General features: G+C 44.2%; 1 protein-coding gene across 4 annotated transcripts in view; it reads left to right on the top strand.

Annotated features, from left to right (window-relative positions):
* The window catches only part of SMG6 (SMG6 nonsense mediated mRNA decay factor), a 243,796-nt gene that overhangs the window by 53,617 nt on the left and 167,861 nt on the right, over nucleotides 1–22,318 (top strand). For all 4 annotated transcript variants that reach the window (XM_037987493.2, XM_008009818.3, XM_008009817.3 and 1 more), the window contains 2 exons: nucleotides 424–485; nucleotides 8,442–8,587. In XM_037987493.2, the coding sequence (XP_037843421.2) occupies nucleotides 424–485; nucleotides 8,442–8,587 (208 nt within the window). The remainder of the gene's footprint in view (nucleotides 1–423; nucleotides 486–8,441; nucleotides 8,588–22,318) is intronic.

Here is a 22,318-nt window from a genome sequence, read left to right as displayed (position 1 = left end):
GCTAAGAAGGTAGAAAAATAACTCAAATAGAACCAGGGACTTCACTAGTATCCTCGCTCCTGTAAGAGTTTCATTTCTATGATTATGGAGCCATGGTGGCTTCTAGATCCTCAGAGAGCTGTGGGCATCTTTCTTTACATCCTGCTTATTTAGATTCACCACCTCATCCCCTGCACGCTGGTGCCACTGCCGGCAGAGGGTGCTGTCTGCTCACTGAGCCTGCTGTCATCTTGGCTCAGCTGAGCGGCAGCTGTTGGGCATGTGCCCTGGGTCTGTGAGAGTTTGGGCATGTCCATTTGGTTCCCATCCCTAGTGCCCACCCCTTAGACCCTGGCCAGGTTATTGTGTCACTGGGGACTCTGTTCAGTAACAGGAAACTGGGGAAAGTTTAATTGTTTTCTCCTCTCCCTTTTTCCCATGCAGCTGAACAAAAGGTTCATCCTCAGTTTTCTCCATGCCCATGGGAAGCTGTTTACCCGGATTGGGTAAGTGTGCAGGATGTTTATTTTATTTTCCTACATTACAAGTCATTTTGGAATTTAATATTGTTAGCAACTGGGCTGTGTTTGTAACTGAGGGCACAGGGTGTGAATTCTTAGAGGCCTCCACCTTCTCTTCTCTTCCCTTCATCTTCTGTCCTACTGTGCTCATGAAATTTGGGAAATACTACTCTCTATCTCTCTTGTTTCTTCTTTCTCCACCTTTACTAAAACCCTTCTTTAAATACAATCTTGTCCCAGCCCCCACCCCAGTCCCTCTGGGTTTCTCTTTCCTCTGCCTTCGGGCTCAGTCTCCAGTGAATGCCCCAAGGCAGTCATGCTAAATCCCTGGGTGCAGCTGTCAGGGGGTCCTCTTTGGGAAGAATACTGTCCACTAATTTTCCATCAAAAATAAGAGTAACATTTTCGCTCTATGTCCTTCTGACCCATATCCTTTCCTCCTGTGCTCAGTTTCCTGTGCCATATTGCTGATCTCATTAAATACCAAGCCTCTTACAGTTTCATCATCCACCATGGATTTCCATAGACATCTCAGGGAAGGTGGTATGTGCAAAACGAACACTTGACTGCTTAAATTCCTGGAAACAGATCGAGTTTTGAGTATTCTTTTATTCCTTGGGTGGATCCAAGTTCTTCCTCACTGCGTAAAACTAGTGATCCTAAGCCCAACGTAATGCCTACACAGCAGAGCAGATGGATGCCTGGAGCCTCTTTAGTACAGGATCTCCCTGAGTGTAGGAGAGTGAGGAGCGGAGTAGGTGGCAGTGCCCCCAGACCAGTCTTCCACTCAACCCGTCTTCCACTCGACCCGTCTTCTGCTAGACCAGTCTTCTACTGGATTCTAATATTTTCTGAGTTGGAAGTTGTATTGTGAGCTGCCCTTTGGGGTGATTTGTTTTGAATTATAGATACCCAGTTATTGTCAGTGTTTCCCTTTCACTTCCCGTCATAACTTTGTAAGTTTATCTGTAATTCTCTAGAAGGCTTTCTTTTCTTTCTTTTTTTTTTTTTTTGAGACAGAGACTTGCTCTGTTGCTCAGGCTGGAGTGCAGTGGCGCGATCTCAGCTCACTGCAACCTCTGCCCTCTGGGTTCAAGTGATTCTCCTGCCTCAGCCCGCCGAGTAGCTGGGATTAACAGGCACGCAACACCACGCCCAGCTAATTTTTGCCTTTTTAGTAGAGATGGGGTTTCACCATATTGACCAGGCTGGTCTTGAACTCCTGACCTCATGTGATCCACCTGCCTCAGCCTCCTAAAGTGCTGGGATTACAGGCATGAGCCACCATGCCTGGCCTAGAAGGCTCTCTTAGCGGAGGTAGGGGCTATGTCACTTTCCATATACTGTTGTAGGTAACTTTTTTGAGAAGTGGAAAGGCTTGGTTCCACTGGAAGAAACTGCTCCACGGGCGGTGGACTAGAAAGTGTGCTTATTACATATTCATTCGGTATCGACCTGGGTAAGATTGATAGTGATGGTCATTGCAAGCATAGTTCGGTTTTCAAAATGACTTGGGAAGATTGGAAAAGGTACTAGTAGATGGATCTCTATCTGTAGACATAACAGGTGGAGACATTCACTTAGGCAAAGTAAACTAGATGCATCACTGGTCCCATCTCCTGCTCCCAACTCCGCTGTCCTGCCACTGCCACCAGTTTAAGTTCCACTCTGGCAGTTTTTGCCTCACTGTTGTATTCCTAGAGCCTGGCATGTAGTATTTGTTGTATAAATGAGTGAATTATAAAAACGGATGGATTGCCAAGCACTGCAGAGAAACATGTAGTATTCTAGTAGGTTACTGTAGACCCAAGACAGTCACTAAGTGAGTAATGTAAGGCTGTAGTTACAAGGTGGAAGTTACTTACATTTTTAAGATGATATCGGAATCATCTTAAAAATAACACATCAGAGTAGGAAATACCATTGTGCTACTCTTAAAGTAACAGTTGATGGTACTCCTGCTTTTCATTTATTCTTTTTTTTTTTTTTTTTTTTTTTTTTTTGAGAGAGAGAGCCAGTTTGTGTTACCCAGGCTGTAGTGCTGTGGCTATTCACAGACATGATCATACCACACTATAGCCTTGGACTCCTGGCTCAGCCTCCCGTGTCCCTGGGACTACATACTCCACGACAACTGGCTTATTTACCTTCTTTTTTTTTTTTTTTTTTTTTGAGACGGAGTTTCGCTCTGTTGCCCAGGCTGGAGTGCATTGGTGCGATCTCGGCTCACTGCAAGCTCCGCCTCCCGGGTTCACACCATTCTCCTGCCTCAGCCTCCCACGTAGCTGGGACTACAGGCGCCTGACACCACACCCGGCTAATTTTTTTTTTTTTTTTGGTATCTTCAGTAGAGATGGGGTTTCACCATGTTAGCCAGGATGGTCTCGATCTCCTGACCTCGTGATCTGCCTGTCTCAGCCTCCCAGAGTGCTGGGATTACAGGCGTGAGCCACCGCACCTGACCTGTTTATCTTTTATAGTTCTCGTTTTTTCATCTTTCTCTCCTTTACTACTTTTCACTCAGTGTTTTCTCTCCTTTTTTCCTTGGCCTATGTTTGTTCTTTAAATTTTCCTCTACCGTGTTGCCCTAAGTCGAGATTTCTCAACCCTTGGCACTGTCGACATTTTGAGCCAGGTGACTCTGTTGTGAGGGGTGTCCTGTGCGTTGTAGGATACTTAGCAGCGTCCCTGGCTTCTTTCCACTACGTACCAGTAGCACACTCCCCCACCAAATGTGATGATTCAAAATGTCTCCAGACATTGCCGAACGTTCCCTGGGAGACAAAATTGCCCCTTGTTGAAAACCACTACTCTAGATATTTCTTGCCCTGTTAGAGACTTTTAGGACTAAAAAAGTTATAAATCTTGGTGCAGAATGTAGGAACATTTAGGATATATTTTTATCAGCTTATGCAGTAGTTACACCCTGATTTCCCCTCCCCTTCTAAAATTATTATATTTCAGCACATATTTTGGAATAAGTTTGGGAAAGGACTACAGTAATGATTAAAAAGCCAGATAATGACTGGGCGCAGTGGCCAGAAAATGAGATCTGAAAGGAAAAATTAACTTTAAAAAACATTAAGGTAAAAAATATTTATTTAGAGGCAACTGTAGGGTGCCTACATGCTTAAATATAAAAGGGTCCTAACAGGATAGTCTTGATTTTTATGGAATGACAGTAAGAGAAATTGGCTTCTGTTGTAGCTGGAGAGATTTGGGTTAGGTGTAAGAAAATTTCACAGACGGGAAGATGGTTGAGAATTTTCTTTTTTGGAGGCCTTTAAAAATGAATAGATTATCTCATTTGTCTGAGGTGGTTTACTGTGTTCCAGGTTATTTTTCAGGATCTCTTTTATTCTTGCCTATAACATATTCTGTTGTCAAAAAGGTAAAGCCAGCCCAGTTTCACCTTCATGAGAAATGACTTACGGTAGTTTTCATTGAGGAAAATGTATGTCAATTCTAGGCACTGCATTCCCTCTATGGGTTTCCTCTTATTCTGTCCTGGAGGTAAAATAAAATTGAGCCCCATCTTTATTCTGGAAGGCAGAAACAGAAATAACATTTCTATTGCAGGGAGAAAGGTATAGACGTCTGTAAGACTAGGAAAGCAATGATCCCAAGCCACACACAACATCGTGGACTGTTGCCTAATTACCAAGAAGATGTGAAATGTGGGCAGCTTTGAGAACGAATTAAGAGTGAGGAGATTGTAATGGGGAGCAGCTGAAGGCACATCACTCTCCCGCCTGCCTTTTCAGAAAAGCCCCGACGCTGTGCTTCCGGGCATGGTCTGCTCTATGCCTGGTGCTCCACAGTGCATCAGCATAGACTCGAATGCCTACTATGTGCAAGATGAGTCTCTTAACTTCTAGCACTAGCTGACCAGAGGTTCAGAGCCTTAGAGGAAATATTCAGTGCCAAAAAGAGTTTGTTTTTCACCGCTTACTAGTTACAAGATCTTGAGAGTAAACAAGTCAAAGCTGCTGTGGGCTTCAACTAACCTGATCAATGGTTTAAAGAGATGATCTCGGAGGTCCATTCCAGTCCTTATGTTCTGTAGCACTATGATTTGTTTTTTTTTCTCATTTCCACCCTGTTACATGGCTTAGTTTTTTGGTTTTGTTCTTTTGCTCCTGGGTTGTTGCTATCTTGCTCGGTTTTTAAAAATTAAGAGGTTGAAAAAAAACTAACCTGGATTGTTTTCTGCAGAGAATGTTGTCTAGCCCAGCTGTGTTCCTCAGCATCTGAGGGCTGAGTCCTGCTCGGTTAGTCACCGTCTGAGTCAGTCCTGGGCCTAGGTCCCGGTGTTGTCTGAAAGATTCGTTTCTTGAAACTGCCATTCAAATGAAACAAGGTGTCCCTAGAGATCACTTCACAAGGCACCACTTTTGTCCGTGAAACACATAGCCCGAAAACGATGGTATCTTCTGAGGTTTTAAAGGATAGGAACAGAGTCATCTTGGATTCAGGAGAAGGACTCAGTCGGGGTGCCATATGGTTCCTGACAGACCCTCCCCTGGTGAGAGGCAGATCACACCTGCGCTCGGACTCCAGTGAGAGAGGTTAGGAAGCTGCAGCCTCTAGGCTCTGAATTTGTGACAGATAGTATGCTTTTGCTTCCTATTAGCCTTGATCACCGTTACCACTTTAGTTTTTACTTGCTTGCCTAGTCATGCTATTTGCATAGCTTTAAAGTCTCTTGGAATTCAAAGACTGATGTATTTATTTTGTACTTTTAATTTTTAAAAACATAATGTTTGTGCCTGATTCATTTTTTAAGTTAACAAATGTTCTTAAACACAAAAGTAAGATGTATTCATTATGGGAGAAATCTTTTCTTTCTTTACAGTGCTCTTTGTAAAGTATTTAGAAAACTCAGCAAAGAAGAACAAATAAAAAATTACCCATATTCCTACCACCTAGAGAAAACACTGGTAAAATTTTTTCAATTTTTTTCTACATATCACATACATACTTTTAAAAATTGCTTTATAACTATTTTTTTAAATATATTTTGAAGTTTCACATGATTAAAAAATGTGATACAACTTTAAAAACTAGTATTCAGTTGTGTGCATTTGCATCTTAATCATCTATTGTCGGGCACTTTCGATTGCTTCCAATTTTTGGCAATTATAAATGACCACTTTTTATAAGTTTTCTCTGTTGCTTCTCTTCCTACTTTATTGCTGCGACTGCTGTTTCTTCTTAGATATAATTTTATAATTATTACATAAATATTATCCAGAAATCCTTTAAAAAGTACAACATTAAAACTAAGACTAAAATTTCTTTTAACTCTGCGTCCTCCAAAAAGATAGCACTAGACATCAGGGCGTGTATTCTTCCAGACCTTTCACTGCCTTTACCTGCTTACTTACATATGTGTCCATCAGACTTACTTACATGTATGTCCATCGGTATGTGTAATTTTCTGTCTGTAACGCAGGGTGAAGCAAAGATGATTTCTCAAAGAGAAAGACGTAAAACTACTTACAGGTAGTTTGAGGCCAGAATTAGATAGCATTTTGGTTACAAAACTGGAAACCAGAAACCACCTACTGAGCCCCGAGGAGGGTTCCTGTCTCTGTGTGTGCCTCCCGTGGTTACTGCTGAACAAGGCTGGTTTTGCATGAGTAGATCCACCTTCCCTCGCATCTCACATTTGAAGTTACTCTAACTTATATCCTTCTGCATTCAGTTTTTTCTTTTGTTTTAATCATGTTGAATTAGTTGACAGGCAAAGGGAGAATTTTTTTAAAAAAACTTTTTATAAAAAGGAAATGTGGACAGTTTGACCTGGTGCTCGTTCAAGACTTCAGTGTGACCCAGAGAGTGTTAATGGATCTGTTTCAATTCCTACCCCAGGGAAGAGGCTTCCTCAGACACAGCTTCGAAGCAAAACTGTCCCACGTGACACTTCTGTCCTGTCGTTCTGTGCTGGCTCTTTACCGCTTTTCAACACGGAGACACATGGCTCTGAAACTTGCCCAGCGTGGCTGCTTTTCAAGCAGAGTGAACGCTGCTATTCTCGTAATGAGAAGTACTAGCCCCCCTCCCCACCTCTGACCAGAAAGAGTACTGCACAGTGTCAGGATTTAAAATGAAACCTTTGTTATAGCCCATGGGGAAAAATGGATCTAGTCCAGCCCCAAACATATCACTCTCTGCCATTCCACATCTTCCAAGAGTTTTAACGGCTCTGACATTTTTTAGAGGAAAAAAAAAAAAGAGTTTTGTTTTGTTTTGGAGGGGTGGGTACTTGAAATGGCATGTGGAGAAAAAAAGCAAATGCATGGCATCTTTTGTGCCAATGAAAATGAGGACAGCTCAGCAGAGAGGAGAACTGGAATGTAAACTGTAATTGACCCATAACTGTGGCACGACTTCTGGGCACCAGGGGGTCAGTAATAGGAGTTGCCATCCAAGAGCAAGGAGCGAAGATTGCCAAGATTCCAGAAGACCTGGAGTTTTGTAATCTGGGGAGTGCACTACTCAATCGGGAAGGGCCAGGATGGGTGAAGCTAGAAGCACCTTCCTCTAGAACTTGAGACTGGTTTCTATCTTTTGAGAAGGATTACCTTCGTTGTGGTTTTTCAGAAGCTATTTATTAATCCAACCTGGAGCTTTTCCCCAACCCCACAAGTATGCCACAAGCAGCTTGTTTATTTGGGGTCTGGGGGACATGGTAAAAAATACTTTGGTGACCACGAATTGTTCACCTACGTGCCTGGTTACTCTCTTAAGCACCAAGCTTGAACTTGCTTTTTCTTTCTGAAGACTTCAGCTGTGGTTTGTTTCTGTTGCCAAAGAAGCTCCAGGCATGCATCGCTGTTCAGGATCCAGTGGCCACAGTTGGCAAGGAGTGATTTGAATGACCTCTCCTTAGGAGCCCTAGGTCACTGGCTAGATTTCTGCCTCCCTGCATTACAGCCTCTTCCTGTATTGGGAGTGGCACTTGGCCAGGGCATTATATTTCCACTGGCCTGAAAACATACAGACCCCAATGAGCAGAGGCTTGTGAGAGGGAGGAGGACGGCAGCACAGGAAGAACTGAGACAGATGACTGGGGGCCTCTAGGTCTAGGCATTCTTCAAGGGGAAATTTGGGATCCTCAGGTGGAACAGTCAGTGTGATAGTACCTCAGAAGACAACAGCAGAACTTTGTCTGGTTACCTAAAGTAAACCCTTGAGTAAAAAATCTTTAGGCCAGGCGCAGTGGCTCATGCCTGTAATCCAAGCACTTTGGGAGGCCGAGGCAGGTGGATCAGTTGAGGTCAGGAGTTCGAGACCAGCCTGGCCTACATGGTGAAACCCCCGTCTCTACTAAAAATAGAAACATTAGCCGGGCATGGTGGCACACACCTGTAGTCACAGCCCCTCAGGAGGCTGAGGCAGGAGAATTGCTTGAACCTGGGAGGCAGAGGTTGCAGTGAGCTGAGATTGGGTGAAAAGAGCGAAACTCTGTCTGAAAAAAAGAAAAAAAAAATTTTTTTTTTTTTTAGATTCATGTTACTCTTTTAATTGAATTCAGTTTCATACCAGAGAGTTTAGGGACTGTGAAGGTTTTAGGAAATTTGTTGAGTATTTAGAAAAGCTGATGGTTTCAGAGAGAAACTTTGATATCAGCTTGAATGCAGTTATTGCCAGGGGTGAGGAAATAGCATACCAAAGCATAATCACTCATTGTGATTTATCCAAAACTTGAGTTGTTTCCATCTCTGAACCCTGAAAACTCCTTTATCTTGAATTTGTTCAAAATTACAGGATTCCGGGAAGGTTTGTGAAAATAGCACAGAAATGTCCTAGGCAGTAGTTGTCTGGGTGTGTGTGTGTGTGTGTGTGTGTGTGTGTGTGTGTGAGTGAGAGAGAGAGGGAGAAAAAGAGAGACTGAAAGAGAGCGTTGCCTCACCGATGGGTTTGCTGTATCTGCAGGATGGAGACATTCCCTGCAGTGGCTGAAAAGGTCCTCAGGGAGTTCCAGGTGTTACTGCAGCACAGCCCCTCTCCCCTTGGAAGTACCCGCATGCTGCAGCTTATGACCATCAATATGTTTGCGGTCCACAACTCCCAGCTGAAAGGTAAGGAATGTTTAGTTTCTTCATCTAGAATATAGACAGATAGAGATTAATGTAGCTTCTTTCTAGCATACCTACCTCCCCCCACCCCACCCCAGAACACACACACCCTCCCCTTCCTACCATTGTCTCAGATATTTAGTTTACTTTGAAATCTATATGATTCTCCAGTGCTTGGGTGGGATGGAAGGAGGGAATCATGGGTATAGAGCTTAATTTGCAAATGCAGAGATGCTGTTGCACATCTGGCCACACGAAAGGCAGCAGCAAGGCCTCTTGAAGGCTGCAGACCCAGAGCCTCTCCCAAGGGAGAGGCATTGCTGAGATATTTCATTGCAGAGACCATACGCTTGGCAGGGATTGGGAATAGCTGTTTCTGGACTCATGTACCCTGTTTGTTCAATATGGAAAAGTCTAGTTCCCTATGGGATATCCCTAGTGGGAGCCTGCCAGGGAGTAAGAACCAAAAATTGATGAGCTTTGGTGATTCAAATCTGGAAGCACAAAAACCACCAGGCCCAGAATTTGGCTGGTATACCAGTGTGCATTCTGAAATGTTTTTCTGAACGTGTTGGGGTTTTTTTCATAGGGGGTCGGGTGGGTGTGGAAATAGAGGGGAGAAGGGCAGATTGGCAGGGTTAAATGCTCTGATGACCAGGTCAGGGTCAAAGGATGTTACCAGGATTTCTTCCCTTCCCTTCCATTCCCTTCATTTCACTTAGGTAAGGATGATATGGTATGACTTGATGGAATTATGTAGCACAGGGATGGCATTCTTTTCTGTGCTTATTTGCAAGGGCGATTTGGTCCATGCTGCCAAGGAATCATTTCAGAACAGTGACAGAGAGTGTTTCGTCTCAGGGCAAGAAATGCCAGGAAGTGGGAATTGGCCCATAGAGACCCTGCTGTAAAACAGACCTGGTGTTTCTTGATAGAGTGCCGCTGCGTCTCTTGTTGCCCCTTTTCATAGCACTTTCTCTCACCATGAAGTTGATTTATTTATCTCCCGGTTTGTACTTACGGGTTATGCTTCACTTGCTTGTGGTGGGGGAGTGAGTATGCCACACTTTGCCTTGAAATGGAAATGTGGGTCTTTCTGGGACTAGGCAAGGTCCTCTCAGAGTGTGTCTGGGTTCTCAGTCACTTCTGAATCCTAGAGGATTTCCTCATCTCGTGCTGCCTGCTACAGCGTTTACAATTTCCAGCAGAAAGCAAGATCAGGGACTTAGATGCCTTTTTGAACTTGGCTAATTTTTCCTGAGATGGCTATTTGGGTAAATGGCCCTGAGGAAGCATCGAGTCCTAAGTGGCAGCACTGGTTTTCAGGGAGAAGAGAAGAAAATTTGTAAAGTGCTGTGCTGGTGAGGCCCAAAGGGAAGGGACAGTCTGCACCAAGTAGGAAGCCCACTTGACTCTGGAAATGGGCCCTGAGGTGCCCTCCCGTTCACCTTCCTCCTGAGGTGTCCTCCTGTTCATCTTCCTCCCCAGGTGCCCTCCCGTTCACCTTCTTCCCGAGGTGTCCTCCTGTTCATCTTCCTCCCCAGGTGCCCTCCTGTTCTCCTTCCTCCTGATGTGTCCTCCTGTTTATCTTCCTCCTGAAGTGTCCTCCTGTTCATCTTTCTCCCGAGGTGTCCTCCTGTTCATCTTCCTCCCCAGGTGCCCTCCTGCTGTTGTCCTTCCTCCTGATGTGTCCTTCTGTTCGTCTTCCTCCTGAAGTGTCCTCCTGTTCATCTTTCTCCCGAGGTGTCCTCCTGTTCATCTTTCTCCCGATGTGTCCTCCTGTTCATCTTTCTCCCGATGTGTCCTCCTGTTCATCTTCCTCCCGAGGTGCCCTCCCTTTGATCTTCCTCCCAAGGTGCCCTCCTGTTCTCCTTCCTCCCGAGGTGCCCTCCTGTTTATCTTCCTCCTGAGGTGCTCTGTTCATCTTCCCATCTCCACTAAAAACAACCCACAGAGTTCAGTGAGCTGCCTGTCTCAGAGCTGTAGCCTCAGCCAAGACATTGTTCCTGTACCAAATGACCTGTGGCTTCTTTAGGTGTGAATGTGAAGGACCTGCAGCCCTTGCCCATGAAGCATCTGTTTTCAGCAGCTTCTATTCCGTGGAAAGGAATACCTTGGCCTTTTAATAGGCCATCAGTGAGTCTTTTTCTTGTAGCTGTTGTTAAGAAAAGGTTAAGAAAATAAGGGTAGGCCGAGTGCGGTGGCTCACACCTGTAATCCCAGCGCTTTTGGAGGCCAAGGCGGGCATATCACCTGAGGTCAGGAGTTTGAGACCAGCCTGGCCAACATGGTGAAACCCTGTCTATACTAAAAATACCAAAAATTAGCTGGGCTTGGTGGTGGGGACCTGTAATCCCAGCTTCTCAGGAGGCTGAGGCAGGAGAATTGCTTGAACTTGGGAGATGGAGGTTGCAGTGAACGGAGATTGCAAACTATACTGCAGCCTGGGCAGGCAGAGCAAGGCTCCATCTCAAAAATAATAATAATAATTAAGAATTAAAAATTAAAAGAAAAAGAAGAAAATATGGGTAAAAGGAAGGTAAGATGGTGAGTACAGAGAAAGAAATTGGTTGTTCCCTGATTTGAGGCCCAGGTACTTTTTCTAGGACTCTTCCACGGTGGGCCATAATGAGTACCCTCTAGCCAGGAGAGACATGTACAAATAAAGCCCGTACTTGAGACCCTACTCTTCATTACTGGTCTGCTCCTGACTCTCACCTCATTGTTACCTCGATGAGGTAATTGGGGCCAAGAAGAGTATGAGTTGAGGTGGTCAGAGGCTCCAAGGGTGTTTCAAGGAAAAACGGCCCAGGCCACAGGATATAGCACTCAGCGAGGACAGAGAGCTCTGTGGACGTGTTGCCAACTACCCGGTGTGCAGCTGAGGCAGCCATCCAGACCCCACTGTGTGGGCTGCCGTTGGGAGAGGGGCGAGCAGAGTCTAGACCCCACTGTGTGGGCTGCCATTGGGACAGGGGCAAGCGGAGTGCTCAGCAGGGCTGGCTGGTGGGAAGATGCACTTTTCCATTTCCCAGCACATGAGTCATCATCCTTGGTCCCCTGTGCTGTGCTTGCCTGGACAGTGGCAATAAGGGGGTGTTGTGGCTGAGTAGCAGCATCTGTGCTGGGGGTGGAGAAGGAAGGGGGTTGGGGAGAGGGTAAAGATTTAAATCCTTCACTAATCAGCAGCAGTTTGAATCACATTTTTATGAGTAAGGAAGTGATAAATCAGCCCTGCGTGTTCAACCCCCAAGTCCCGTCAGCCAGTGCCCTTCTAAAGGTTTCTCCCCTGGCCAGTCTGCATGCTGTCAGAGTTGCCACCCACCCTCAGGGCCCTGGCTGCCTGAAACCAGGAAGCAAGAGCCTGATGCTGCCTTGCCCTCCCAGGTGCTGGGGTCTGTGGTGAATTGGCAGTCACTGCAAGCTACAGAACATCTGGGCCATCATTTTTCTTTCTGTTCCTTCTTGGACATGTCCTTCTGGGTGGGTGTTCGCACATGTCAGTTTCTGGACTCTGTGGAGGAGGAGCATTCCAGCCTGAAGCAGAAGTGATCTTGTGGCCCACCAGGCAGCTGAGATCCTCGCAGTCTCTACCTGAGTCTTCCCTGTAGATGTGGTGCCTAAGGAGTATGATTTGGAGAGCCACAGGGAGCAGATTCCTTTCTTTAAAAGTGTGTTCTTTGCTGATGCCTCTAATGCTGTCGTGAATCATTTGTTTGTGTGTTCAGCGCCACCCTCGTATAACTATCTTCTTTTCACAATATCAGTAATCCAGGATGGAAATCATATTGTTGCTAACATTTTGCTGTGATTACTTTTCAAGTGTGTAGAAAAGCTTTGGACACTGCAGAAGGCAAAATGAAAGGAAAAGTTTCAGTGGTGGTGAGAGAATGGCATCTTTGCCTTTCCCTAGGTTATGGTTTTCCCAGGAGCCCACTCCACTTTTGGGTGCAGAGGATGTGAGGCCAGATTTGCCCCCCTTCCTACAGGGCGAAATAAGTTGAGTAATGCCACATGATTTAGCCAGCTAAACTTTCCAGTTTCAGCAGTGGTCTTAAAACTCATGGGTTCACGGGTGTTGGTGGAGAGACCTTGATCTCCTCTCGGATGGGCCCTATGCAGAGTCCTACGTCAGTGGATACAGAATTCTAGAATCCTCATACTGCACACTCAGGTAGTTGGGGATAGATAAATTTGAGGGATGGGACAAGGGACATTTGAGGGCCTTGGCTTAGGGCCTGGTATTTATTCGGCATTCAGTAAGCATTTGCTGAGTGCATGGGTGAGGAAGGCAACAATTCTGGGAAAGCCAGCTCTCACTGAGCAGTGTGTTCCTTACCTGGCCCAGGTCCAAAGCTGGTGGTGAGATAGGTGGTTCCCAGAGTGATGTCATGACTGGTAATCTCTCTAAGGCATTCCTGAGCCTGAAGGGAGGAAGGGCTTTCTCCACGTGCCTCAGTGTTTAACACTTCGGTAGTCATCTAATTGGTTGACGTGATGCCGGAGGGTGACCTATTGATCTAAACCACAAGTCCGCCAAGAATTTTAATTTTTAAAAAATTTTGTAATTTAAGGAAATAAAACTCCAGTTTCTTGAAGGGAAGAATTGAAGCAGCATTGTTGTAGGGGAGCACTGAAACCCCCTTGCATCTCCCATCTGTGCCCAATTTGCTCCAATCTGGCCTTTTTTTTATTCTTCCTTCATTTTCTCTCCCCCCCTCTTGTTCTCTCTTTTTCAAAAATGTTTTATAATTCCTGGAATCAAAACCATCTTAGGCACACACTGTTTTATTTTACTGTATTATTGGATTATACCGCCTATAAATCACTGGATGTTACTCATTGGCCACCACTGGAATAACTTCCCTTTTCTGTGCCCTGGCTCCCTCTTTTTCTCTCTACCAGTTTCGTAGCACATACATCCATTTCGGCTTTGCAGAGAAGCCCCGGTGGCAGCAAGAGGGCACCCAAGAGACACTTCTTGCATGTGCTGTTGGTGTTGCCTGCTTTTAGGGGATATTTGGGAGCTGGGATTGAGGTAGAGCCTGACTTGCATTCCTTTCATTATCATTTATGCTTGCTTTTTTTGGGCGGGGGGAGGGAGGGACAGCGTCTTGTTCTATCACCCAGGCTGGAGTGCAGTGGTGCGATCTCGGCTCACTGCAACCTCTGCCTCCCAATTCAGGCAATTCTCCTGCCCCAGCCTCCTGAGTAGCTGGGATCACAGGCGCCCACCACCACGCCTGGCTAAGTTTTCTATTTTTAGTAGAGACGGGGTTTCACCACGTTGGCCAGGCTGGTCTCAAATTCCTGACTTCATGATCCGCCTGCCTCAGCCTCCCAAAGTACTGGGATTAGGGCATATGAGCCACCGTGCCCAGCCTTACGCTTGCTTTGAATGGTGTTAGTAATCCTGAATTACAGGAGGTAGAGGGAGTGTCACATGTGTGTCTCTAGAGGGACAGAGAGCTAGCTAGCTACAGCTGTCTGTATAGGACTGATAGCTTTAACTTGTAGGTGTGGGGTGTTTCATGCCTCTGTTGTGACGGGAGGTGACTCTCGTTGAGTTTGGTTTGCAACCGAAATGTCCTTGTCTTCCAGCATACAGCCCATCCTAGAGACCTTCAGAAAAGCATTTTGCTCCTCTATGGTGGTTCACTTCGGTCGTGAGTCTCTTACCCAAGCCGAGTGTATGAAGTGCCTAATCCTCCGCTTGTCAGAACAGTTGTACAGGAAATCCACCTTTCATAAGAGGTTAGGCTTGAGTTAGCTGTGTAAACTGTCCCCCTCAGTCCTCCTCCTGTATCTTTGGTGGTGGAAACCCTTGGGCTCTTTCTCTACAAGGATCTGTGGGTAGATTTCCGTAGGTACTCAGTGCTACCTGACCTTCATTTTCAGGATGCCTCAGTTTAGAGAAAATGAACAGAGCCAGCCTGCGCAAGAAATTTTGTGAGAAGTAGATTCAAAGGTCAGAATAGGTTAGGCTTTGAAAGGCAGGCCAGGGAAGGATGCATTCTTTAGCTCTGCCCTCTTTCCCTGCGGGGAGATAGAACAGGCGGCTTAGTGTAGACTGCTCTCGGCACCTCGGCCTATGGATCTGCCTGTAGTTCCCTGAAAAAGAAGTTAAAGAAGTGAGTATGTCAAGGGACCCACCTGTATTTCTACCTCTGGGTTCCAGGGTCCTTGTTTTCAGAATGTATTTAGGCTAGGGAAGGAGAAATAGGAAAAGCCAAAGAAATGAGAAGATTGTCCTCTCAATAAAATTAAGCCTCTTATCATATCAGTTGAAGAAATGGTCTTTGTTTTGCCCCAAGATAGCAATGTGGTTTGGTGTCCATGACTGCTTTGCTGTGGAGTACAGAAGAAATGCAATATCCCATGTTGCCCAGATTTCGTTTCTTTTGCCATTTTATAGCTTCTCAATTTGGTTGTTTGTGGTTTTACTTTTTTTTTTTTTTTTTTTTGCCCCGACATGGACTTATTCTGAAGGAGAAACATTATTTGGGGGAATTTTGGCAGCAGGACACTTTTCTTTCTTTCTTTCTTTCTTTCTTTTTTTTTTTTTGTTTTTTGTTTTTTGTTTTTTGTTTTTCTGAGATGGAGTATTGCTCTGTGGCCCAGGCTGGAGTACAGTGGCACAATCTCAGCTCACTGCAATCTCTGCCTCCTGGGTTCAAGCGATTCTCATGCCTCAGCCTCCGGGATTACAGGCACAGGCCACCACACCCAGCTAATTTTTATATTTTTAGTAGAGACAGGGTTTCGCCACGTAGGCCAGGCTGGTCTCGAACTCTTCACCTCAAGTGATCTGCCTGCCTCAGCCTCCCAAAGTGTTGGGATTACAGGCATGAGCCACTGTGCTTAGCCTGGCAGCAGGACTTTCAGCTACCTTTTCAGAGCTCTAAGTTTTCTAAATGTATAGCTTGGGTGTGGATGTGGGACTCAGGCCAGATACATACTGTGTGCTGAATTCACAGAGAAAGTAGGTATGTTCTAGGGGGATGGGGAGGGGCGGGAAGTGTTGAACTTTGGACCCTAACCAAGTAAATGCCTATCTGAGGAAGAATTGTGGTTTTTACAGGGTGTGACCAGTAATGATGGCCACAGCAATGACTCGGTGCTAATACATGATGACACTTTATAGTTCCTGCATATGTGTTTTCCTTTGATTCTCTTGTCAGCCCTGTGTGACAGACTGGACAGAAATTTTGTGTCCTATTTCATAGATGAGGAAAAACGTATCAGAAAGGTTAAGCAGCGTTGCACAGCTAGTAAATTATACACAGGTGTCAATTGTCCACCCTTTAATATCAGAAAACAGGAAGAGCTTCTCTGGACAGCTAGACAGTGCAAGGAATTCCCCCCCAAATCCGAGCAGTCTTTTGTTCTCTGATGAAGAAAGTGACCTGTGAATCTGATCTGAGACAGGAAGAGGAACAGGAGTAAAGGTATGAGAGTTGGGATAAGTCCGAATTCTCCTGCGCGGCGTGAGACTCGGTAGGGCCACGACAAACAAGCTAGCAGAAGGTTGTTGTTTGGGCAACTCGGGGCTGTCTGGCGTCCATGTCCACTATTGCCATGAGTAGAGGAAGCCTCCCTCTCAAATGGAAAGGGTCCATGACTAGTTGGTAGAAGTGTTTATTCTTTCTCTTGGTGTAGAACATATAGTGTCTCTTAAAAAGGGGATGGGCGGATTTTTTTAAGGAACATTGTTTCAAATTTTCACCATCATGCCTAGTATCCCTCTTGTTTTAGAAAAGAGGCCTTTTACATTCTATTCTTAGAAGAGATTGTGCTGCTTTTTGTGGCCTGGGGAGAAGGTAGATATGTCATTGATACAGAAAATAGTGTGAGTATAAAACATCTGAAAGAAGGATAAAGTAAATGCACATGTAACTACCACCCAGGTTAAGAAATAGAATATTGTCAGTCACTCAGATGTTCCTGTATACTTCATCTCTGTATAGCTGTAGTTACCTCCCCAACAGGTAACTGTCATCCTGACCTGCGAATTCATTTCTTTGCTTTTCTTTGTAGTGTTATCAACTATTATGTATATGTATGTATGTATATATATATGAAATATAATTTGGGGCCAGGCACGGTGACTCGCGCCCGTAATCCCAGCACTTTGGGAGGCTGAGGCGGGCAGATCACTTGAGGCCAGGAGTTCAAGACCAGCCTGGTCAGCGTGGGGAAACCTTGTCTCCACTAAAAATGGAAAAATTAGTCCGGATGAAATGGCTCACGCCTGTAATCCCAGCAGTTTGGGAGGCCGAGGCGGGTGGATCACAAGGTCAGGAGTTCTAGACCAACCTGGCCAAGATAGTGAAACCCCATCTCTACTAAAAATACAAAAATTAGTTCTACATGGTGGTAGGTGCCTGTAATCCCAGCTACTCAGGAGGCTGAGGCAGGAGAATCGCTTGAACCCAGGAGGTGTGGTTGCAGTGAGCCGAGATCGTGCCACTGCACTCCAGCCTGGGCAACAGAGTGAGACTCCATCTCAAAAAAAAAAGTTAGCTAGGTACGGTGGCACACGCCTGTAATCCCAGCTACTCAAGAGGCTGAAGCACAAGAACTGCTTGAACCCAGGAGGTGGAGGTTACAGTGAACCAAGATCACACCACTGCACTCCAGCCTGGGTGACAGAGCAAGACTTTGTCTCAAAAAAGTCAAAGTAAAACGAAACACATAATTTTGCTTTGCTTGCATATAGATGGAATCATGCTAATCATACTATTTATGTTATTTTCTCCCTGGTTTGTTTTGTTCCATATGTTTGCGAGTTCTGTCCATGTTCACATGTGTAGCTGTAGTTCATTCATTTTCATTGTGGTAATCCTACATTTTAGTCACATTAGTTTATCCATTCTTCTGTTGATGGGCATTTCAGTTGTTTTCTCTTTGGGACTATTAAAAGCATTGAGTCTGTTGATGGTTACTGCAGTTATTGGTACATTGGGAGTTATATACATCTTCCTATATTTTAAAATGAATTTTATTGAAGTAAAGTTTACATACAATAAAGCACACCCATTTTAAGCATGCACTTCAGCCAGTTTGACAAATTTACATGCCCAAGTAACTAATCATCACAATCAAGGTAGAGAATATTTCCATTATCCAAGAAGTTCTCTTTGTGCCCATCCCAGTTGATCTCCCTCCCACCCCTTGCCCTAGGTGACTGCTGATCTGTTTTCTGTCATTCTGTTAGATTTGTCTTTTCTAGAGTTTCATGTAAATGGAATCCTAAGAGTATGTATTCTTTGTGTCTAATGTCTGACTTCTTTAGCCTCAGCATAATAATTTTTAGATTTATTCATGTTGTTACATGTATCAGTATTTCATTCCCTTGTATTACTGAGGAGTCTGGATATTCTATAGTTTTGTTTATCTAGTTACCTGTTGATAAACATTTGGGTTGTTTCTGGTTTTTGGCTATTATGAACAAAGCTGCCATGAGCATTTATACACAAGTATTTTGTGGACATGTTTTCATTTCTTTCGTCTAAGTACCTAGGAATGGATTTACTGGGTCATATGGCATGTCTGTCTAACTCTGTAGGAAACTGCTACACTGTTTTCTGTGGTGGTGGGACCATTTTATATTCCCTCCAGCAGTGAGAGTTCCACTTTCTTTATATCCTTGTCAGCATTTGGTATTGTCATTTCTTTTTATTTTACCTATTCTAGTGAATGTGCAATGCTATTTCATTTTGGTTTGTGTTTCTCTAATAACTAAGATTGAGAGACTTTTCATGTGTTTATTTGCCATTTGTATATCTTCTTTGTGTTTAGATCTCTTGCCCACTGCACTGCACCTCCGCCTCCTGGATTTAAGCGATTCTCCTGCCTCAGCCTCCTGAGTAACTGGGACTATAGGTGCTCGCCACCACGCCTGGCTGATTTTTGTATTTTTAGTAGATACAGGGTTTCTCCATGTTGGCAAACCCTGGTTTGCCACTGGTCTGACACCCCTGACCTCAGGTGATCTACCTGCCTCGGCCTCCTAAAGTGCTGGGATTACAGGTGTGAGTGCCCAGCCCCACTTGTTTTTTTTTTTTTTTTGAGACAGAGTCTCGCCCTCTCTCCTGTGCTGGAGTGTGCAATAGCGTGATCTTGGCTCACTGCAATCTCCACCTCCCAGGTTCATGCAATTCTCCTGACTCAGCCTCCCAAGTAGCTGGGATTACAGGCACACACCACCACACCGGCTAATTTTTTGTATTTTTAGTAAGACAGAGTTTCACTATGTTGACCAGAGACTGGTCTTAAACTTCTGACCTCGTGATCCACCCACTTTAGCCTCCAAAAGTGCTGGGATTATAGGTGTGAGCCACCATGCCTGGCCTTTTTTTTTTTTTTTAATCTTTTTTTTTTTTTTGAGACAGTTTCACTCTTATTTCCCAGGCTGGAGTACAGTGGCAATGATCTCGGCTCACTGCAACCTCTGCCTCCCTGGTTCAAGTGATTTCTCCTGCCTCAGCCTCCTTAGTAGCTGGATTACAGGCATGCACCACCACACTGGGCTAATTTTGTGTTTTTAGTAGAAACAGGATTTTTCCATGTTGGTCAGGCCGGTCTTGAACTCCCGACCTCAGGCAATCCGCCCCCCTCAGCCTCCCAAACTGCCCACTGTTTTTTTTTTTTTATCAAGTTGTTTGTGTTTATTATTATGTCTTAAGAGTTCTCTGTATAATCTGGACGTAAGCCCCTTATCAGATTGATATTTTGCAGAAATTTTCTCCTGGTGCTTTCCCATTCTCCTGTCTCTTCTGCTTCTCTTTTTCTCCTGTCTTCTTTTGGATGGATTATTGTTTCCATTCCACCATTGTCATCGTGCCCTTTACTCCTTACCCCCAGCACTAGTCTTCTTTTCTTTTAGGGTTACCCTAGGAATTAAAGCATGCATACTTAACCTTGCCAAAATCAAAAGTTAATCAGATTTCCATTCTCCTCCTAACCAATACAAGAACCACAGAAAAACTTAAAATTTTATTTATTCAATTTATTTTCCCAATTTGCATGCCATTGTTGTCATGTATATTCTTTTTTCCTTTTGAACCCTATAAAACAAGTTATTGTTATTTTTGGTTTGGTTTATTTGTTTTTTAATTAACATTTTGACGGTAAATATTTATTCAAACTCACCTATGTTTTTTGAGGCAGAGTCTCACTCTGTCACCCAGGATGGAGTGCAGTGGTGCAATGTTGGCTCACTGCAACCTCTGCCTCACGGGTTCAAGCAGTTCTTGTGCCTCAGTCTCCCGAGTAGCTGGGATTACAAGGGTGTGACCACACCCAGCTTTTTTTTTTCCTTTTTTTTTTTTTTTTTGATATTTTTAGTATAGACGGGGTTTCACCTTGTTGGCCAAGTTGGTCTCGAACTCCTGACCTCAAGTGATCTGCCTGCCTCAGCCTTGCGAAGTGCTGGGATTACAGGTGTGAGTCACCGCATCCGGCCTAAACTCACCTGTATATTTACTGTTACATTCACTTTTGCATTTCAGACCCTCTATCTGGGATCATTTTCTTTCTGCCTGAAGTATATTATTTAGAATGTATTTAGTGAAGTTCTTTTGATGGCAAATTTTCTTCGTTTTTTTATTTGTCTGAAAATGCTTTATTTTACCCTTATTCCGGTAATAGAATTCTAGCCTAACAGTTACTTTTGCTCAGCCCATTGAAGATAGGTTACTACTGTCTTTGGGCTTTCACTGTTGCTGATTAAAGTCAACTATCAGTTTTGTTTCTGTTTTGAAAGAAGTCTGTCTTTTCTCTGTTGGTTCCTTTCAGGTCTTTTTAAAATCTTTGATGTTTCACAGTTTTGGTGATTGGTCTAAGTTTGGAGTTTTTTTTTTTTTTTTTTTTTTTTTTTTTGAGATGGAGTCTCGCTCTGTCGCCCAGGCTGGAGTGCAGTGGCGCGATCTTAGCTCACTGCAAGCTCCGCCTCCCGGGTTCCCGCCATTCTCCTGCCTCAGCCTCCCGAGTAGCTGGGACTACAGGCGCCCGCCACCTCGCCCGGCTAGTGTTTTGTATTTTTTAGTAGAGACGGGGTTTCACCGTGTTCGCCAGGATGGTCTCGATCTCCTGACCTTGTGATCCGCCCATCTCGGCCTCCCAAAGTGCTGGGATTACAGGCTTGAGCCACCGCGCCCGGCCTAAGTTTGGAGTTTTAAAAATTTTTCCTGCGTGGTATTTGTCGGGCTTCATGTAACCTATGGGGTTTGTTTGTTTGTTTGTTTTCCTGTCAGTTTTGGAAAACTCTTAGTGTTCTTTTTTCAGATACCGCATCTCCCCATGCTTTCTCTCCTTCTGTGACCCTGATGAGACATACGTCAGACTTAGGTTTTGATGTGTCTTAAACCTTACTTTGATTTTTCTGACTCCCTTCTTTTTGTGCTACATTCCAGATAATTTCCTTAACTGTCTTTCAGTTCATTGAACCTTTCCATAGCTATATCTAATCTTCTATTAAATATGCCCCATTGACAATGTTTTTAATTTTAATAAATTTTTTATTTCCAAATATATATTTTTAATCAAATCTGCTTTGACTTTCTTTATGGTTTCTTATTTCCCAAATATACTTGTGAGCTTGTCTTTTATTTCTCTAAAGTATATTCAACATGGCATTTTAGAGACTCTATAATCTGAAATGGTGTATTTGAGGTATAGCCTTGTGAGACCCTAGCTTTATGATAAGGATTTTGGCTGTGTCCATGAAGCCTTGGAAAGCAAAGCTCGAGTTCATCAGGTAGCAAATATTCTTAGGGTAAAGGCTGTTTGTAATGCCGCACTTACATATCTAGTTTACCATCTTTACTCAATCTCTGACCAAAGGATTTTACAGCTCACCAATGCTTTCCAAAAAGATTTTTAATATACTTTTTTTTTCAGAATAATGAGCTATTTGATTGGGAGAATGGATCTAGGTGGCTTTCTTTCTTTTCTTTTTCTTTTCTTTTCTTTTTTTTTTGCTCTGCCTGTGATGTCTGTGAGCAGTGTGACTGGGCATCTACATCCAGGATGGCAAGGGCCTGTAGTTTGCTCTTCCAAAGATTAGTTTCTTTTCCAGCTCCTGCCCATTTACAGCTCAGTCTTATGGCAAATGGTGTCATTGGGCTCACATTTTTTTCATTTTTCCAAGAGAAGTCCAGTGTATAGAATACCACTTAGAGGGCTAATTGGATGGGGAAGAAAGATCAAAGGAGTGGAGAGGAAAGGCTGCAACTGAAGTGATAGAAGCCATTTATTGACAAAAAGATGTGAGTTAGAGATTTGGAAAAGAGTACGCTCTTGTTTCGGCTATATCACATTATATATCTGGTGAACCTTGCTGGCCCATGAAATCCTTTCCATTAGTCAGGGTTCTCTGTTCTTTTGTTCTTGACTACTGCTGTTCTTAGAGCTATTCAGTTTGCTTGTATGTCTTGGTTTCCTTTTCAGGAGGCAGATTGTTGGCTATTTAGGAATGCATTTACTGTAATTGGAGTGTTCTGGCTTGTTTAGTCCCCTCTTCAAATATAAGACTCCTATCTTGAAGCTTATGTTCAGAAAATGCGCGTGTGATCCCTTTGCCCCAAGTGCCAACAGCAGATGCAGCAGTTGACACGCTGCAGGGAATTTCCAACTGCTGGGCAGGTTTCTGAAATCCGGACACGTGCTGTTCACACTTTGGCTTCTGAGGCAAGGATCAGTGGTTGAAAGAGGGGAGGAGCTGGCAGGGGA

This window comes from Chlorocebus sabaeus, chromosome 16 (genome assembly GCF_047675955.1).
Source record: "Chlorocebus sabaeus isolate Y175 chromosome 16, mChlSab1.0.hap1, whole genome shotgun sequence".
NCBI classification, from domain to species: domain Eukaryota; kingdom Metazoa; phylum Chordata; class Mammalia; order Primates; family Cercopithecidae; genus Chlorocebus; species Chlorocebus sabaeus.
This window is presented reverse-complemented; position numbering and strand designations above follow the sequence as displayed.